We start from the raw sequence: 16,124 nt of genomic DNA on the forward strand, positions 1-16,124 counted from the left end.
TTAGGTTAGCTTTAGCATTTACTTCAAATAAGTAAATTGTGTTAAGGTTTCAGGCGCACACCAGTAGTATAAATCATGAGTTTTTCAGACCTGTATGATTTTGTTGGCCACATGCCATTCGTGGTGTTGCCCCTTACGGATTTAAATGTAGACAGGAGGGGCTCGCAGGCCTAAGCAGTAGGCTGTGTGGGAGTAGCAGGGTGGGAGGCATTTGGATGTCTGGCTTAGCATGAAGCCTGTACTTCGCAGTTTCCTGTCTCCATGGAAGCTGCAGCAGAAAATGATGGCAGAGAGTTGGAATCGTTTTCGCAGGGAAAACTTATTAGCTTGGACCATCCTGAATAACTGACCATTTCTTTTCTTTTAGGCTAGTAGAGTCACAAAAGAGCCTGAGAGATCTTTTGTGATGCTCAAGCATGTACATGTTTTGTGGGTTTTTTTTTAATCTTCTGTCCCTCTTGAAACTGTAAAGGAATTAATTTAGCGTTTTCCTTTTTTATAACGCTTCCCATATAAGATGGCAGTATTCTACTTCTCTTTGCAAGTAGGTGTTTGAATCTCGTAGCAATAGTAGTTTTTAATCCCTCATTGCTGATAGCGACAGCTGTGTTATCGTGTGAAGTGTAGCTTGTCTTCTACATAAATGGTCTGCTTTCATTACTTGAGTATGTGAAACTTTTTAGGCATTTAACTGCCACATAAATCATAGGTCTTGATCCCGAGGAGCACCCTGCAAGGCTAGATTCCTGGCAGAAAATGGATTCTTGTGCAGTTTGAAAGTAGTTGGGTTTGTTCTGTGAAGGAATGGGCAACGTGGTTAAATCATACTGCTTCGCATGTACCGTGTAATAGAATAGGAGACTGTTACCTTTTATGCACATGCTTACCTTAAAAAAAATTTCTGAATTAACTTGGACGTCTGTACAGGCTTCTCAAGACCTATGGCAAATGTGCCTTATGCATTTCAATGAGCTGCTTTTTAGCCTGCTTCAGTTAGTTGATTAAAAGAACAAAATTTTACAATACTTTTATGTAAGTTAGAGGTACAACCTTGCTGGTTATTTTTATGATCTTTTTTTGCTTTGAGATACCATCTCAGGCTATTTGAACTCTTTAGCAAGCGGTGACCCAAATGCGTAAGGGCATGGAAGAGCTTGCTTGTGAAAAGGCTGAGCTATTTTCTATTTGGAAGTAAATGAGCAGGTGTAACAGTAAAGTATGAGTGGTCTGGAAACGGCAGAGCTAGAACTTCAGTCCAGCCTGTCTTTGTGATGGAAGAAATGGGCAGAAAAGGTAGGAGCAGGGGCTGGTGAGTGAGGCCAAAAGTTAGGAAATCTGTAGCAATTAAAAGGATATCCTTTCCGTGCATCATGTAATTAGACTGAGGAGCTCATCTGCTACAGGAAGTTGTTGAGACTGAGTATTAAACAAGATTAAAAAAGGAATTGGACAAATGATAACGAGTACAGATTTTTCTAAATATCTGTATAAATTAATACCATTTTAAAAATGGATTGTTAGGATTAATCCCCAAATCCGAAGCTTATATCTGATTAGCAACCAGAAGGAAACTTGATGTGTTCTTGCACATTCTTCTGGCTCATGAGATGCTGTCTGAGATGTGATGTTAGGTGGGGTTGATTTAGTATCTGATTTCCTGGCTGTTCCTATATATCCTTGTAAAGGAGGCTAGGAAAATTCACAGATATTTAAAAGAAAAGAACAGTATTTCATTTGCTTGCATCCTGGATAATTCGTAAAAACAGTTTTAGGGAGTAGAGGTTCAAACATTAGTATTCGCTGCAGTGCATGTCCAAATTGTGTGGATGCTTGAGAACTACAGATTTAATGCTACACTTGACTACTGTCTGTCCCAGCTTTTTTAACATCTTAAGTTTTTAAATCCAGTCAGTATACATGCCTGGAACTGTAGCTTCATTTCTGTTTTAAAATTATGTTGCCTTTTATTTACTTTCCTAGCAAAAAAAACCCCAGCCAAACAGAAAACTGCCCTGTTTTGAGTCTTCAGAGTGCTCTAAAATAAAGTACCTTAATTCAGAAACCTCATGCCCATATTGCAACGTATTAATGAGAAAAATTCAACTTTTCTGTGATGAGCCCACCATATTTTGTCCTTAGAGCTTCATCCTCCATAAATGGGCAGTCTTTTGCACATACTGTAGAACATCTATATAAAGGTATTTGTATAGATAAAATTAATCTATGCTTAGATACTATGTGGCTATATTATACTTGTAGTTGGTCATATTATAATTTGACTTTTGATTATTTACAAGGTGATTTTAGGTGTAAACTGCTGCTTCTGAAGTATTAGATTTTGGTGAGGGTGTTCTTCGTGAGAGCTACAGTAGCAGAGTAAGCTTTAAGCTTTATGGGTGCTGGTGGGAATAAAAGTTACTAGATCCTTTCAAAGGTGAATAAAAAAGAGACTATTGGACCCCAAACATGATGAAAAACCCTTGTGTAATTTACTTTACAGAAAGTGCCCACTGTTGTTTGAACATTTGGCACCTGGAATTTCAAAGTTGGCCTTCAAGGTGGGTTGCGAAGGAGACCAAAAATCCAGGAAAATACTAGCTGTTTTAGCTTTCTCAGGTTGGAGAGGGTATTGGCCCTCATTCCACATGGTTTTCTGTAAAAGATTTCTGAGAGTATACTCTTGTGGGAGTACAGGACAGGACATAGTAATTTCCTCCTGCGTTTTTAAAAATCATGGTGCTCTGTTTCTGACACAGTGGGTCTTCTGGGGGGGGCCCTAAGCAGTGGGCACCTAGCATGAGCAGTGTGTGTTGCTGACTCACTTGGGGCTCTGCTGGGAGCAGGGGAAGCCTTAGGACTGAAGCAATTACATACAATCCAGCAGAAATCCTGCTTTGATTTTAACAACACAGCAGTTAACCCATAATTTACTTCAACCTTTGAGATGTGGTTCTCAGTGGTGGCCTAGGTGCCTGTGACAAGCGGCTTACCTTTGTTTTGGGGGTTTGTAAGCAAATGGTCCAAGTACTGGAAAGCTCAGAGTGTGTCACAGGAAGAAATACTGGTTTTCTTTCCATTTTAAGAGGTAGCACAATCTATTTGTTTTCCCTCACACATGCATTTGGGCAAAATAGGGTGAATGAGCAATAGCATCAGTCAGCTTCAGTAGTATCTTGCAGAGGGGTATTGGAAAAGGTATTTGACTCTTCTAAATGTGGTAGGTTTGCAGTGGTCATGAACAAAAGGTGGCTGCAGTCTGCAGATCTGATGTTTGACTTGTTCAGTGAAGATAGGGTTTGTAGAAGGCTGTTGTATAGTCAAGACCCATTCTCTGTCTTCAGTGTTAATACTTCACTGTAATTCTCTGTAGCATTACTTGTATCATCCCTGGTATCTTTAGTGTATAAAAATATTCCACACAAAATAGTGTTCTTTGTTTCACAGGCTTGATTTCTTCACAGAGTAAGCACAGGAGAGTCCTTTGAGAAAGATTGTGTATTGGATTTTCATAGAGTGCTTCCAGAAGGAGTTTGGGTTGAAGTCACAGACAGCTTTTGATGAAGCACTTACAAACAGGTTCTAAGAAGTTAATTATTTTTTTTTGACATACTCTTCTAACATAATTTCCAAATAAGACTAGTAAGTCTGAAAAACAAATAAAACGTATGAACCATATCTCTCCTTCCACAGCTCCGTGATATTGTTGTTGCTTGGTGCATTAGTGCCATGGGGGAGCAGAGCATCCTTATTTCTGGAGAATTTTTGTAGAATTTAGCTTTTGAAGGCTTTAGAGTTGTGGTGCATCTCAGTAGAGGTGACTAGGACGTTCTTATTGCCTTAGCAAAACAAGGCAGACTTCTGCAGAGCAAAAAGCTAATCTTGACCAAAGAACAAGGTCTCTTCTAGATTTAAGCCCCAGCTCTAAAGCGTAAAATAATTATTAGTCTCTCAACAAAGCGATGATGACTATTATTACTACATAAGCAAACACATTTTTCATTGACGTCATTAGCTGAAAGTACTGCACCGTTTTCAGCTGAAACTAAAAATTTCTGGTAGCAAAATCAAATGACAAGTTCAGACCAAGCAGTCTTGCATGGTAAGCAGGGCTAAAACTCATCTCTTCTTTCATGCTTTCAATTGCTGCTTTTTTTTTTTTTTTTTTTTTTTTAAATCCCACTGTCACAAAGTAACTTTAGCAAGTACTTACAGTGCTGGGGAATTTCCCATTTTTGTGTGTGTGACCTGGCTCCGCTAGCTGTGGTCAATTGTAGCTCAGCTGTGCAAGGCCCTTCTCTATCATGGTAAAGACATGCAGAGCTAGCTGAGTCTGCTCTTGAGGAATGATGTGTCCAAATGAGAATGCCTTATTAGCCTAGACGTGGCATGGGTCTTCTCAAGATGTGTGATACTAAAGTTGAAGGGTTATGTTTTATGTATGGTAAGAAATAGAACTGCTTTTGGGTAACCAGAGGATGACCACTGCACTTTGTGGGGTAACTGGAAGTGAAGTTGGTCCTTGCCAAGAGGATAGTATGTGCTGTGGAGCGGACTAGCTGTTGCCAGTTGGATAGTTAGTAAAGGAGCTGCACTGGTTTTGAAACAAGTGTTCAAAAAGAAACAACCATGAGGAAAAGCTGGGTATCTAAATCCTGAAGGTGTGTGTCTGCTCTTCATTGAGTTGGCTTAGTTCATAGCCTTGAGGCTGACTGCTGAAGTAAAATTGACTTGATTTGTCAGAAAACTCTCTTTGGGTCCCCTGGGTGTTTTGGTTTACTTCCACAACAAAGGAAATACAGAGTGAGTGTTCTCATACACTGTCCTCTGAGAGTATTTTACTGTTGGAAGACCCTGCTTGGCCAGACATGAAGAAATAAAGAATGATGAGGACTAGAGATTATTCCAATGATTCCAAGCATCTGCAGGAAATACTCACTTGCACTATTATCACAGGTATGAATAGGCAGTTTTTAGGAACTGGTCTCTTGGTCAAGTTTTGGGGCTCCTTCAGATTTCAGCAGTTACGTTTATATTGGTTAAATCTCTGACCTTCGGTGGTAGCTCTACTGTAAATTTTAGAAAACTTAATAATTGTGGCATGGTGATGATGTGGTCAGTACTGTACAGCAGTCAGAAAAACAACAAAAATCCAGGGGATTTGTGCTCTAAAAATAGCGATGATACAGTTCACATACATAATGGATGATCAGAAGATGACTTTGCTGCTAAGCAATGTAGTTATAATACTGATGCCTTTAATAGCATTTTTGATCTAATGCTTAAAAAATAGTGGGTTTGATATGAGGCACTCTACTTCTATATTCCGTCAGTGGCTTAAAAGGTAGTTTGTAAAGCACTTAGATAAATTTTAAGGAATATCTTTTCTGATAATTAAACCAGTCATTGCACTACTTATTTATTGGATTATTTTTTCCTTCTGGAGTCCTTTTGGAATTGTCCCATGTTAGTGTTTCTCATAATCCTGGTTCTGTATCTGTAACACAGAAAATGAAAATACCTTTTAAGTGGCATAAATAATTTTACTTTTTTTGTGTGTTCACATACTGCTTGGGAAAAAATGGATGCTTGCAGTCGTAATGCTTTCACTGTTGTCATTCAGATGTTAATCAGGCTGGTTAGGTACCTGCGGAGTTTTACACCAAAGACAACAGTGAACAGTCTGGTCTGACCCAGAGCAGATAACACAGCAGCAGCAAGAGAGCCTTGAGTCTGGGTGTTGAGTTCCCTCAGTCAGCTTGCTCTCCTGGCAGCCCATGTGAGATGTGGTTGTAGGACATAATGAAGTAACACCGATGTTCCAGGTCACCCACAGCCTATTTCAATACCTGTTTTTAGCATAGAGCCTTTTTTAATAATGTTTACTTGATGTTTTCCAAGAACAGCTGAGAATTTTTGCAGTAAGCATAACCGGTCTGGTGCTGTCAAATTGAAAAGGGTACATGAAGATATTTGGCTCTGAGATATTTTATCACTCTTCTGGCTATAAAACTGAATTAGTAAGAAGAGAGTTCAACCTGCCACAGCTTTATTGCAGGGATATTTTCTGTTTCATTTTATTGCCCTTTGAGGATTTGATTTCTCGTTATGATAATACAGTTAATTAGTTGTGATGTCTCCCTAACACTAAGCCATAGTCACTCTTTTGCTTTTATGAACGTTAAACTGGTGCATTGTAGCAGTGGAGGAAAAAAAAATTACAAAAGACGCAGATGCCTTTTATTTAAATTGCTTGCATCTGTATTTGACAGACATTGACGTTAAGTAAGCTTTGACATGACTGATTTATATTTTTTTTGTATTTGTATTGTGTTTGTATGCTTGTAAAAACAAAATTCTCTTGAGCCAAGAGTTGAATGTTATGGCTGGAGGACTGTCACTCATGAGTTTGCTTTGTTTCATGATGGCGCGTTTCATTGCGTAGGTTTGCTAAAGGATGCTGAGGCTGGATTGTGCCTGCATCGCTGGGGTTCAGGCACAGAGCCACACAGGTCTTGTGTTTCAGCAAAGGCAGCTGTTCATCTTTGATCCCAGAGATCCTGACCAGTAAAACTTCAAGTGGTTTTAATAAACGAAGAAGTGCCTATACATCAATTTCGCCATGGCAACTGTTCGTAGCCCATGATGAATATGACAGTTTAAAGTAGCTAAATTGAGAGAAAGAAAAGGATATGCTACCTTGTGTCTAAGTTGGGGTAAAAGCCTGCAGAGTGACAAGTAAAATAAGTCATTTGAAAGTGATGCGGTGAGGAGTCTTAAATCAGACCCAGGCCTCCTTTCCTCTCCCTGGTCACCTGTAACGGCCTTCTTCCTTCTGATTAGCGTTTGGGCAACAGTGTGCTTTTGAATTAGCACAAACTTGTCATACCGCACCTGATAACACTGAGAGTTAATAATGTAGGTAATCTCAAATTTACTGGTTTATATGATGATACTCTTTTTAAAAAATTATCAAGGTATATGCATTGTTTCAGTGTGACTTAAGAAAAACACCTACTGCTTCCTTTGACACAACACTCTTTCTCAAGCCACTCTTTTCCCTGGTGTTTCTTGCAGGTGTTCCGCAAGGATCTCATTAGTGCCATGAAACTACCAGATTCTCACCATGTCAACCCTGATGAATATTATATCTTTGCGGACACGTGGAAACAAGAATGGGAGAAAGGGGTTCAGGTTCCAGCCAGCCCAGAAACTATTCCACAGCCTTCTCTCAGGTAATGGCGATCAGAAACAGGTCACGTGCAAGAAACATCAATTTGGAGAAGATGGTCTCTCAACAATAGGTTGTCTGAGTGCAGTCACCTTTCCTGTGTTATTACGGATAAATCTCCAATGCAGCAGCCTTCAGGCATGTTCTTAAACCATACAAGTACCAATTTTTAAAACATTTATGTGAATATTTTTTATGTGAAGAAAATCAACTCTATGCCAGCTGAAACCAGGACACACTTCAGTCCAGATCTGGTTCTGTCTGTACACTGTTAGTGTATCTACATTGCAAGTTTTGAAAAGGAGATCTCTTCCTGAGTCACATGGTGCTATGAGTTAAAAACTTTTCTCATTTGAATATGGTGAGTTTAATAAATTAAACACAAATCTTACACATGTTACTCGAAAGGCTTCCCTGTGAAGCATGATGATACAGAGCAGTAGGCATGCAGTATTTAATGATACCTGATGAAGTTACTCACTTGTTCATATAGTTTAATTTTGGTTATTGTTGCTAAAGCTTTAACCCTTTCTGCCTTCTCTCACCACAGCTGCTTAACTTTATAGAAGTTCAGTGATCTCTGTTTCAGGAAATAGATAAATAGTCTTTTGTTCTCTCACACTGTGCTTAGACCAGGAAAACACAACACTGTAGTCCTGCAGCTCTTCCTGGTGGAAACAGAGTATGTTTCAACGTAGAAATGTTATTGCCAACATGGTCTTTGAGACAAAGACAAATGAATTGTCCAGTGAAAGTGCTGATACCAGCATAATTTAATTTCCACTGGGGCTATTGTCAGTACCAAGTTATTAAAAATAAATATATTGCATCTCATACCAGCAGTATTACATTAGAGGAAAAAATTGCTATAGATTTGGCTGGACTGGAGAAAAGAAAAGCTCACAAGGGAACAAGAGGGGAAAATGAGCAAGGTGAAGGGGGAAGAAGAACGGCAGAAGAACATTGTTTGTGCTAATACTGACAACCCACATTGTCCAATAAGAATTACGTGGGATACTGCTTGACTGCTGCCTGCTCATTCCTTACTTCTCTTGCCTTATTTCCCTCAGCTTTTCTTTTATCCTTGTCCTGTGGAGGGTTTAGCTCCAGAAAGCATGCAGAGCTGCTCACACATGGCACCATTCCATTCAGTATCTCCCCGTCTTCCTTTCACATGCAGGGCCTCATGTATTGAATTCAGAAAAAGATTGACTTTATCTAGCTAAGGCCAGTCTTTCCTTTCCCATAGTCTAGTTTACTACTCAAACACTGAGTTTTATCTCTTAAAATAATTGGAAGATTGAAAACACCAGTATTTTTCTCCCTTGCTTTCTGGTTGATTTTTAGCTGTTTTTTCCCCTTTACATTTTTGCTTGGCATCAGAATGGTTCTTACATAACAAAAATACTCATTTTTAGCATGGATAAAGCGTCATTTACAAAATATGGGTAGCTTGTTTATCCCAAATGAGGAGCAAGCATTTCTTCACACACACGGACACGCTGCAATAGAATAAACTAAGCTTTCATGAAAAAGCTGGTATTTTCAAGAAATCAGTTGGCAAGATTTCCTTCTATCATTTAAGAAGAATATAGAACAAAGATTGTAGGGGCTTTTGTGCATAGTACTTTCTGTGAGTTTCAAAAACATTTGCATCATCACACTAGTAGCATTTGTGAAATTGAAAATCATATGCACAGGCTTACATTTTAAAAAGGATTCTGTATACGTAGCAAACCTTAGCACATTTTGTGTGAAGAAATGACATTTACAGAATCCTGTCTCCCTAGCCTGGCCACACTTGCTGGCTAGTTTAAGATCTGTGAAACGCTGATTTCTTCACACTTACAGCAAATATTTCATGTCTTGCGAGGATGAGTCTTAAAAAGCTGTAACTCTCTATTTCTTTTTTTACTTTAGGGTTGTAGCAGAAAAGGTGAAAGAAGTACTGTATACGCGACCCAGGAAATACATCCACTGTTCCAGCCAAGAGCCTACAGAACCAGGTTACATCAACATTTTGGAACTGGCAGAATCTGTGTGTCGCTATGACTTGGATGACATGGACATCTTTTGGCTTCAAGAGCTAAATGAAGAGCTTACAGAAATGGGTAACTTCACAACATGTTCTAATTTTAAAAGCAGCAGTTAATTTCTGCTGTTTGAGTTATAGTCTGGTCTGTGAGATATCTTAAAAATTGCTGAATGAGAATTGAATGGAAATGCTAAGAAAAACAGGAGGTAAAAGTGCTTAAAATAATTACTTGCTCAATCTGTTAATGTTTTGTGTTTTACCTGTTGTGCCTAAGAAGTTCTGCACATCCAAAACCATGTGCAACTTTTGCACAGTGAGGCTGGAGAGAAAAAGCCCACACCAGGTGGAATTAATTTTAGGACTTCCAAAGTTAAAAATTTTATGTAGGAAAAGCAGATGTTTCCATTTCTTAAACTCGAACATACTGTTGCTACAAATTTGAAGTTCTGAGGAGCTTGCATGCTGGGTTCTTAACAAAGTAATTAAGTTTCACACATGTTAGCTCGTTTAAAATCTGCTAAATAAACTTTCTTTTTTCCATGCAAGTTGTGGATACAGAGGGGCCATAAGGGGGAGTGAGCTATGGAAAATAATCCTGGAATTATCACTGGAATAACTGAGTCGTGGTGGAATAGCCTGGGTGGCTGGCATTCTTCCATGGATGATTGCAGGTCCTTTAGGAAGGACAGGTGGGCAAGAGAGGGAGGTATCTGGCATCACCTGGATTTGCTGTTGACAAACAAGGAAAAATCTGTAGGGCTGTGATAATAGGAAGTAGTGGTGACTGAGATCCTGAGGGTAGCGAGGAAAGGAAGTAGCCTTCTGGTCATGGGCTTTGGGAGAGCAGGTTTCTACTTATTTGGGTAATTGGTAAGTGGGATCTGGCCGGCAGCTTCAAAGAATGGAACTGCTGTTAAGAGAGCTAGCAGGATTTCAAGAACAGTCTCCTCCAAGCACAAGAAAGATCATGCAGACATTCAGGAGACCAAGTAGATGCGTCAGGAAACTGGTTTGGTGAAGGAGAGCTCACAACTGAGCTCCAGTGCTAAAGGATGTATGTAAGAGGCAGAAGCAAGGACAAGCTTCCCAGGCATGCAGAGATGCTGTTAGCTTTTCTGTGGGGCAGATTTCCATTCATGGAGATTTTCAAGATCTGACTAGACATACTTGAGCAACAGTCTTGCCTTGGAGATTCACTGTTGGCTTTGCTTGGAGCCAGGGACTGGGCTCGAGCCCCTCTGAAGGTCCTCTTCACACCTGAATGATCCTGTAACTTCCTTCTTTCAGGGAGTGAGAAAATATCTGGGCATGGGAGAGAACAGTTTAATAGCAGAAGGCACTTTGTATCAGCAGTCACTTATCTTTTCCATCTCCCTGTTTATGGTTTGCAACAAGGAATCAAAATTGATAGCCATGTTCTTGTGCATAGTCAAGCAGTTAAAATGTTAATCTCTGACATTAATGTTACATGAATATCCTTTGGAGGCCTTTGAAGGTCTGAGTAAATAGTAAACTATGGGCAGCAGCATGGTTTTTGACTGAGGATTTTGAAAGGATGCAGTTTGGAGGTTTCTTGTAGCTGTGAACATTGTAGGGTTTCTTTTGTAGTATATGTCTTGAGGCTGCAAGCTGAGGACCAGTGTCACAGCAAATCCTTTTTAAGTGGTTCTGCTTCCACTAAGTTTGATTAGTTGTAAGTGTATATATATGGCATGTGTAGTGTTCAAGTGAACAGATAGTGTGGATTGTCAACAGTATATTTATTTACTAATTTATTTTTAAAGGCCCACAACAAAATAAAAGAAGCATTTTTCATAACTGTCATGCTGATCAGTCAAGTAGTACTGGGTAGTACTGGGTGGTGGTAACTTCTGTTATCTTTATAAGATCTAAAGTGTTTTGGTAAGTTTTATTTCCTGGGGAGTTAGTCTTCAGAAGAACATTGTATGTGATTTTGGATGTCATTATTGTTTCTTAAAGTCAGGGAGATGGAGGAATGATTATATGAGAGCTGCTAGTAGTTACAGCAACTGCTGTCTGTTTTAGGCTGTAGTGTTCTCTTGAACAGTCAGTCTAGTGTTCTACGTACAACTTAAACTTCTATTCTAGTTCTAGTTGTATTTATAGAATAATGCTACAACTAGCCAGTGGGTGAAAAAGGTTTTCTTTTTTTTTATTTATTATTATTATTTTTTCCATGTGTGATGGGAGAGAAGACGCTGTGTCTGCTGCTTTAGTTGCTAGAAGTTGTCTTCTCTTATTGCATCTCAGACTCTGTCAGAGACACCTGACTGTCCTCTAATTCCCCTTCCCTATTCTGTGTCACAGGATGCGGGCCCCTGGATGAAAACACAATGGAAAAGACAATTGAAGTGCTGGAACGGCACTGTCATGAGAACATGAATCACGCTATTGAGACTGAAGAAGGATTGGGTATTGAATATGATGAAGACGTCATCTGCGATGTGTGCCGGTCCCCTGACAGTGAAGATGGGAATGACATGGTGTTTTGTGACAAATGTAATATTTGTGTCCATCAGGTTAGTGCCTGCACAAATGTTGACACTGTCCTGTGTTCTTAGTTTACCTTGGCAAGTGTGGCTTTGAACTGGTATTAAATGTTAATAGGAGGGCTTTGTGATTTTCTGGGTAGAAAGGGTGATGTAATACTAAATTGAATTTCTGTACCCTGACAGCTACGGTAGAGTAAGTGGCGTAGCATGGTAAATATGTGGACATCTGCAGTCCAATAGGAACACAAAATGTGTTCTTGGGACTTGCAAGTACTTCCTCTGTGACTGTAAACAATTTTCCCCCTATTATTAAACCTGCTTTTGTAGATGAACAGGGCAGGAAATGCTGGCTTGCCTATTTGTGAAGAATTTAAAGATCATTTGTTTCAGAGCTGGGGTTTTTCCTCTGTGACTTACTAGTTAATTGGCCAGACATGAGCTGTCCAAATTTAGCCGTCTGAAACAACATGTAGGCACTTTAACAGACTGATCTTTTTTAGCAGGCATAAGCACCTGCAGTAATGGTGTTCTCAGTCTGAATGTTGCTCATGTTTATGAGTTTCACATGTAGCCAAGACTTTACACTGACTGAGCTCAACATAGTCAGGGAGAGGTATCCTTATAATCAAAAAAGGGATATGAATCCTGTGGTTTCTGTGCGTTCTGTTCTGGAAGGAGTTTTTGCTATAAATTGAGAAGAGACTAAGAAGGGGGTTTTTTTAAAATGTATTTTTGTAACGACTGCAAGTAATACTTGGAAAACTTCTGGCTGAAAAAGGACCTGTCATCTCCCTGCTCACGGTGGGCTGGCTTCTAGCCTGGCCGTTTTCCTGATCTGATTCACCATGTGAAGCAGCCGCGTGAGCTGGAGTGCCACAGTAACGCAGCCAGTGACAGGAATACGGCTGGCAGCTGGGCTGTCTGCTTCAGCCCCTGCTTGTGCCTCTCCAAAGGTAATGATACATTTGCAGTTGGAGGCTTGTGGTTGCCTGCTGACAGCGGAGGCTTAGCTGATGGCCTGCTGCCTCCTTGCTCCTGACCTTCCCCGTGCCGGATCTGCCCAAAACGAACTGGGGACCGTATCTGGGCTAGAGCTAATCCTAACAACAACAACCAATCAAATTGATTTTTCATCTGGCTCGGCTCTGGTTCACCAAGTAGCTTCAAGTCTGTTTGTCATCACACGGTTTGGAGATTGGGGGAAAAATGAGTGTGAGAAATTTCTTCCTTCACAGTGTCCTCTTGTGCAAGCTCAAACATGTGAAATTATTGGGTTTAGTAGTCTAGGCCTCCTCCACTTACTAGTTGGATTAAATTAGAAAATAGTTTCAGTCCATTTCCAAGCCCCTAAGTGTGATTTTAGGTGTAATGTCACTTCTGCTTTAGTAATAGAAAGAATGCTTGTGGCTATGTGCCACATAGGAGGAAAAAAATCACTTGTAAAATTTAGATTACAGCTCCCCCTGTTGGGTTTTACAACAGTTGTCATATCAAAATTGCATTTAGGTTAGTCAGCCTTGCAGAGTTTAATTCAGGAAAGTCCCCTACTCTACAAGCCTGACATAAATGTGCAATGTTTTATGTTACCACTTCATATTAAATACTGAGATCTTACAAACAGAAGGCTGGGAAGGCAAGTGTGTGGATTTTATACTAGATTTGAATCTGGAAGAGTGGTTACATCTAATGATCGTGTTCTGTTGAGTCTTTCAATGTTATTGATCCCAGAGACAGTGTTAGGAATGGTGGGATTTCCTCTGAAAGCCACCCTTCTGATAAACCTTTTATTTGGAGCAGTTGAGTGGAATTACACCTTGGTGGCAGCCCATGTTTTCAGATACACTTAGCTTAATATGTGTGTATGCACATACAGCAGGATGTATCTAGATACATGTGTAGTTAACCATTAAAAACTGCTAGAAATTTGAATCAGAAAGCAGATTATTTTTTTCTTTTTTCCTTTTGTTTTTAATTCTCAGACCTAGCAAAACTTAAGAAATTTCTCATTTTTGAAGGGGTTAAATGCAGTACTCAGGAAATAGGCATAAACCCCAGCACCTGATAATTTCAGTATGTACTGTAGTTTTTGTTGCAATGTTATATAAATATTTTTTTTTTACGTAACAAACAATTCACAGAATTGTAACCACAAAGGCGGTTTAATGTTGCAGGAAACGGTCTTCAGTCAAACAGCTAACATCCCTTCACATCTAAATAGAATTATGTTAGACTGTAAAGTTATTAGCAGTATGTAATTGTGATTTTAAAAAGTATTAGATACAGAAGCAAATTTAAAGAAACATCTCTGGGTTTTACTTCAAAAATTTAAAAGTCACTAAAAGCAAAGTCAGAGGTTAACACCAGTGGTGTTGTGCAGTCACAGTGGGTGTGTTTTACACTATAAACAAATAATATCAGCACATATTTTAAAAAGGAACCAACATAAAAAGACTGCTTTAGAAGCTGTTTATCTCTTTAATCACTTGACTCATTTTAAGTTTAAGAAATCAGAGAAGTATTAAATGAAGGCCAAACTGTGCCTTTACTATTTGAAAGCTTTGCTCTGGATGAATATTAACGCTTATGTGTGAAATGTTTCAGCACAATGATTTCAATACCTCTTTCTTCCAAGGCGTGCTATGGAATCTTAAAAGTACCCGAAGGGAGCTGGCTGTGTCGCACCTGTGTCCTGGGAATACATCCTCAGTGCCTCCTGTGTCCCAAAAGAGGAGGTGCCATGAAAGCTACCAGGACAGGGACCAAGTGGGCACATGTGAGCTGTGCTCTCTGGATTCCAGAGGTAAAACCTAATTTCTGCCTCTTTCTTTTGTATCATAAACTCCTCTCTGTGCTCCCCTTCCTTATTCCCTCCTCTGCCTTTTTATGTTCTCATGATTTAAGGTATCTGTCTGGCTTAATACCGGGCTTTATTCTGATGAGTCTGCACAGTCTGTGAAGGCTGGGAGAGAGTCCAGCTTATGTTCCATTAATTAATCACTTTGTCCTCTCCATTTACTCAGCAGTCACTTCTTGGTGCCATTATGGTATCTGAGTGACCTGCTAGAAAGGGTACAGTGAACACTAGCTTACACCAGTTATGCAGCTTCATAGTCTCTCTTACTTTCTGAAGAATCTGTGTGCTCAGTTAGGTGTATAATTTATATGAATACATTCACTGTCTTTTTCTTTCCTTTTTTTTTTAAAAAAAAAAGACAAAACATGGCATATTTGTATAGGATGGATTCTAAGACTCGTAGTTAGGGTTTTTACTAACTAAACTTTTTCTGAGCAGTGGGGAGATGAGGCTTTTTATCTTCTTTGTTATGCCTTATAAGTAGAGGCTTTTTTGGTACACCTGCGTGTGTATATGGAGAGTTTCATAATGAAGCTTTACTCTTTTTCCTCCATTTGAATCAAGTTTAGCATCACAGTATAATTCCGTAAACTGAAATGTTAACTCATGTATAGGTAGGGTTTGTGTTTCATTTTATACTTGGAATATTTCTGTTTGCTTTCCGTTAAGATCCACAAATCCATTACAGTGGGTAGTTTAAGGCAAGGCAGTAGCCTGACCTGTCAGCACTGTGACATCAAGGGAGGTGGATGCCTTATTTTTTGAACCTTCTGCTCCTAAGTGCAGCCAGGCCTCACATTTGCAAAACTTTGAGGAAGATGTTAAGATTGAGTAATTTTTTAACATAGCAGCTAGATGCAGTGTGTAATTCCTAGCTCTGTCTCAGGCATATATCTGCTTTTCAAGGAGATGTCTTTTATCTTTGCAGTTGCACTTTTCCTTTCAAGGGCTGCCTGTACTTCCCAGTTTCTTCTACCTTTAAGGAGAGAGTAGTTGAGAGAAAACCAAAATATTTATTTTAAAATTAAAAAACAAACAAACACCCCAAACTCCCGATTTCTCCTGTACTTACAGAGTGTCTTGGCTGGAAGCTCTCCTGGCTCCGAGCAGATTGGTTTTCCTAAGAGGTCCTTTCTGCATGTGGTTGCCTTGATTCTCTTTCTAGCAAAAGAGGAAGTGGCAAGTTTGGGAAGCGGGCAGCAGCAGGGCATGGAGCACACACACGTTGCCTTCCTGCCTGCCCACCTCCCTCCAGCTGAGGGGGAGAAGCTGCCAGGGGAGCACCCAGGTGGGAGACCTTGGATCTGTCTGCTCCTACAGCCCATTTGATGGCTGAAAGTCTCTCCAGGCCTCAGGCACCGTGTCTCCTCCACACCAATGCCAAGTGTGTCAGGCATACTGAGGAGGTGGCACCTGCCAGTATGGGTGGGAAATGCCTCTTGGATCCATTTTCTCTCTGCCTCCTGCATTGTAAAACAGCCTAGTTGCCAGAGA

The 16,124-nt window shown here is 39.9% G+C and overlaps 1 protein-coding gene across 4 annotated transcripts in view; it reads left to right on the plus strand.

Moving 5' to 3' along the window:
• The window catches only part of JADE3 (jade family PHD finger 3), a 68,135-nt gene that overhangs the window by 38,760 nt on the left and 13,251 nt on the right, over positions 1-16,124 (plus strand). For all 4 annotated transcript variants that reach the window (XM_040584846.1, XM_040584849.1, XM_040584848.1 and 1 more), the window contains 4 exons: positions 7,075-7,232; positions 9,149-9,339; positions 11,592-11,803; positions 14,409-14,576. In XM_040584846.1, coding sequence (XP_040440780.1) covers positions 7,075-7,232; positions 9,149-9,339; positions 11,592-11,803; positions 14,409-14,576 — 729 coding nt within the window. The remainder of the gene's footprint in view (positions 1-7,074; positions 7,233-9,148; positions 9,340-11,591; positions 11,804-14,408; positions 14,577-16,124) is intronic.

The sequence above is a fragment of the Falco naumanni genome, chromosome 2, assembly GCF_017639655.2.
Source record: "Falco naumanni isolate bFalNau1 chromosome 2, bFalNau1.pat, whole genome shotgun sequence".
Classification (NCBI taxonomy): Eukaryota; Metazoa; Chordata; class Aves; order Falconiformes; family Falconidae; genus Falco; species Falco naumanni.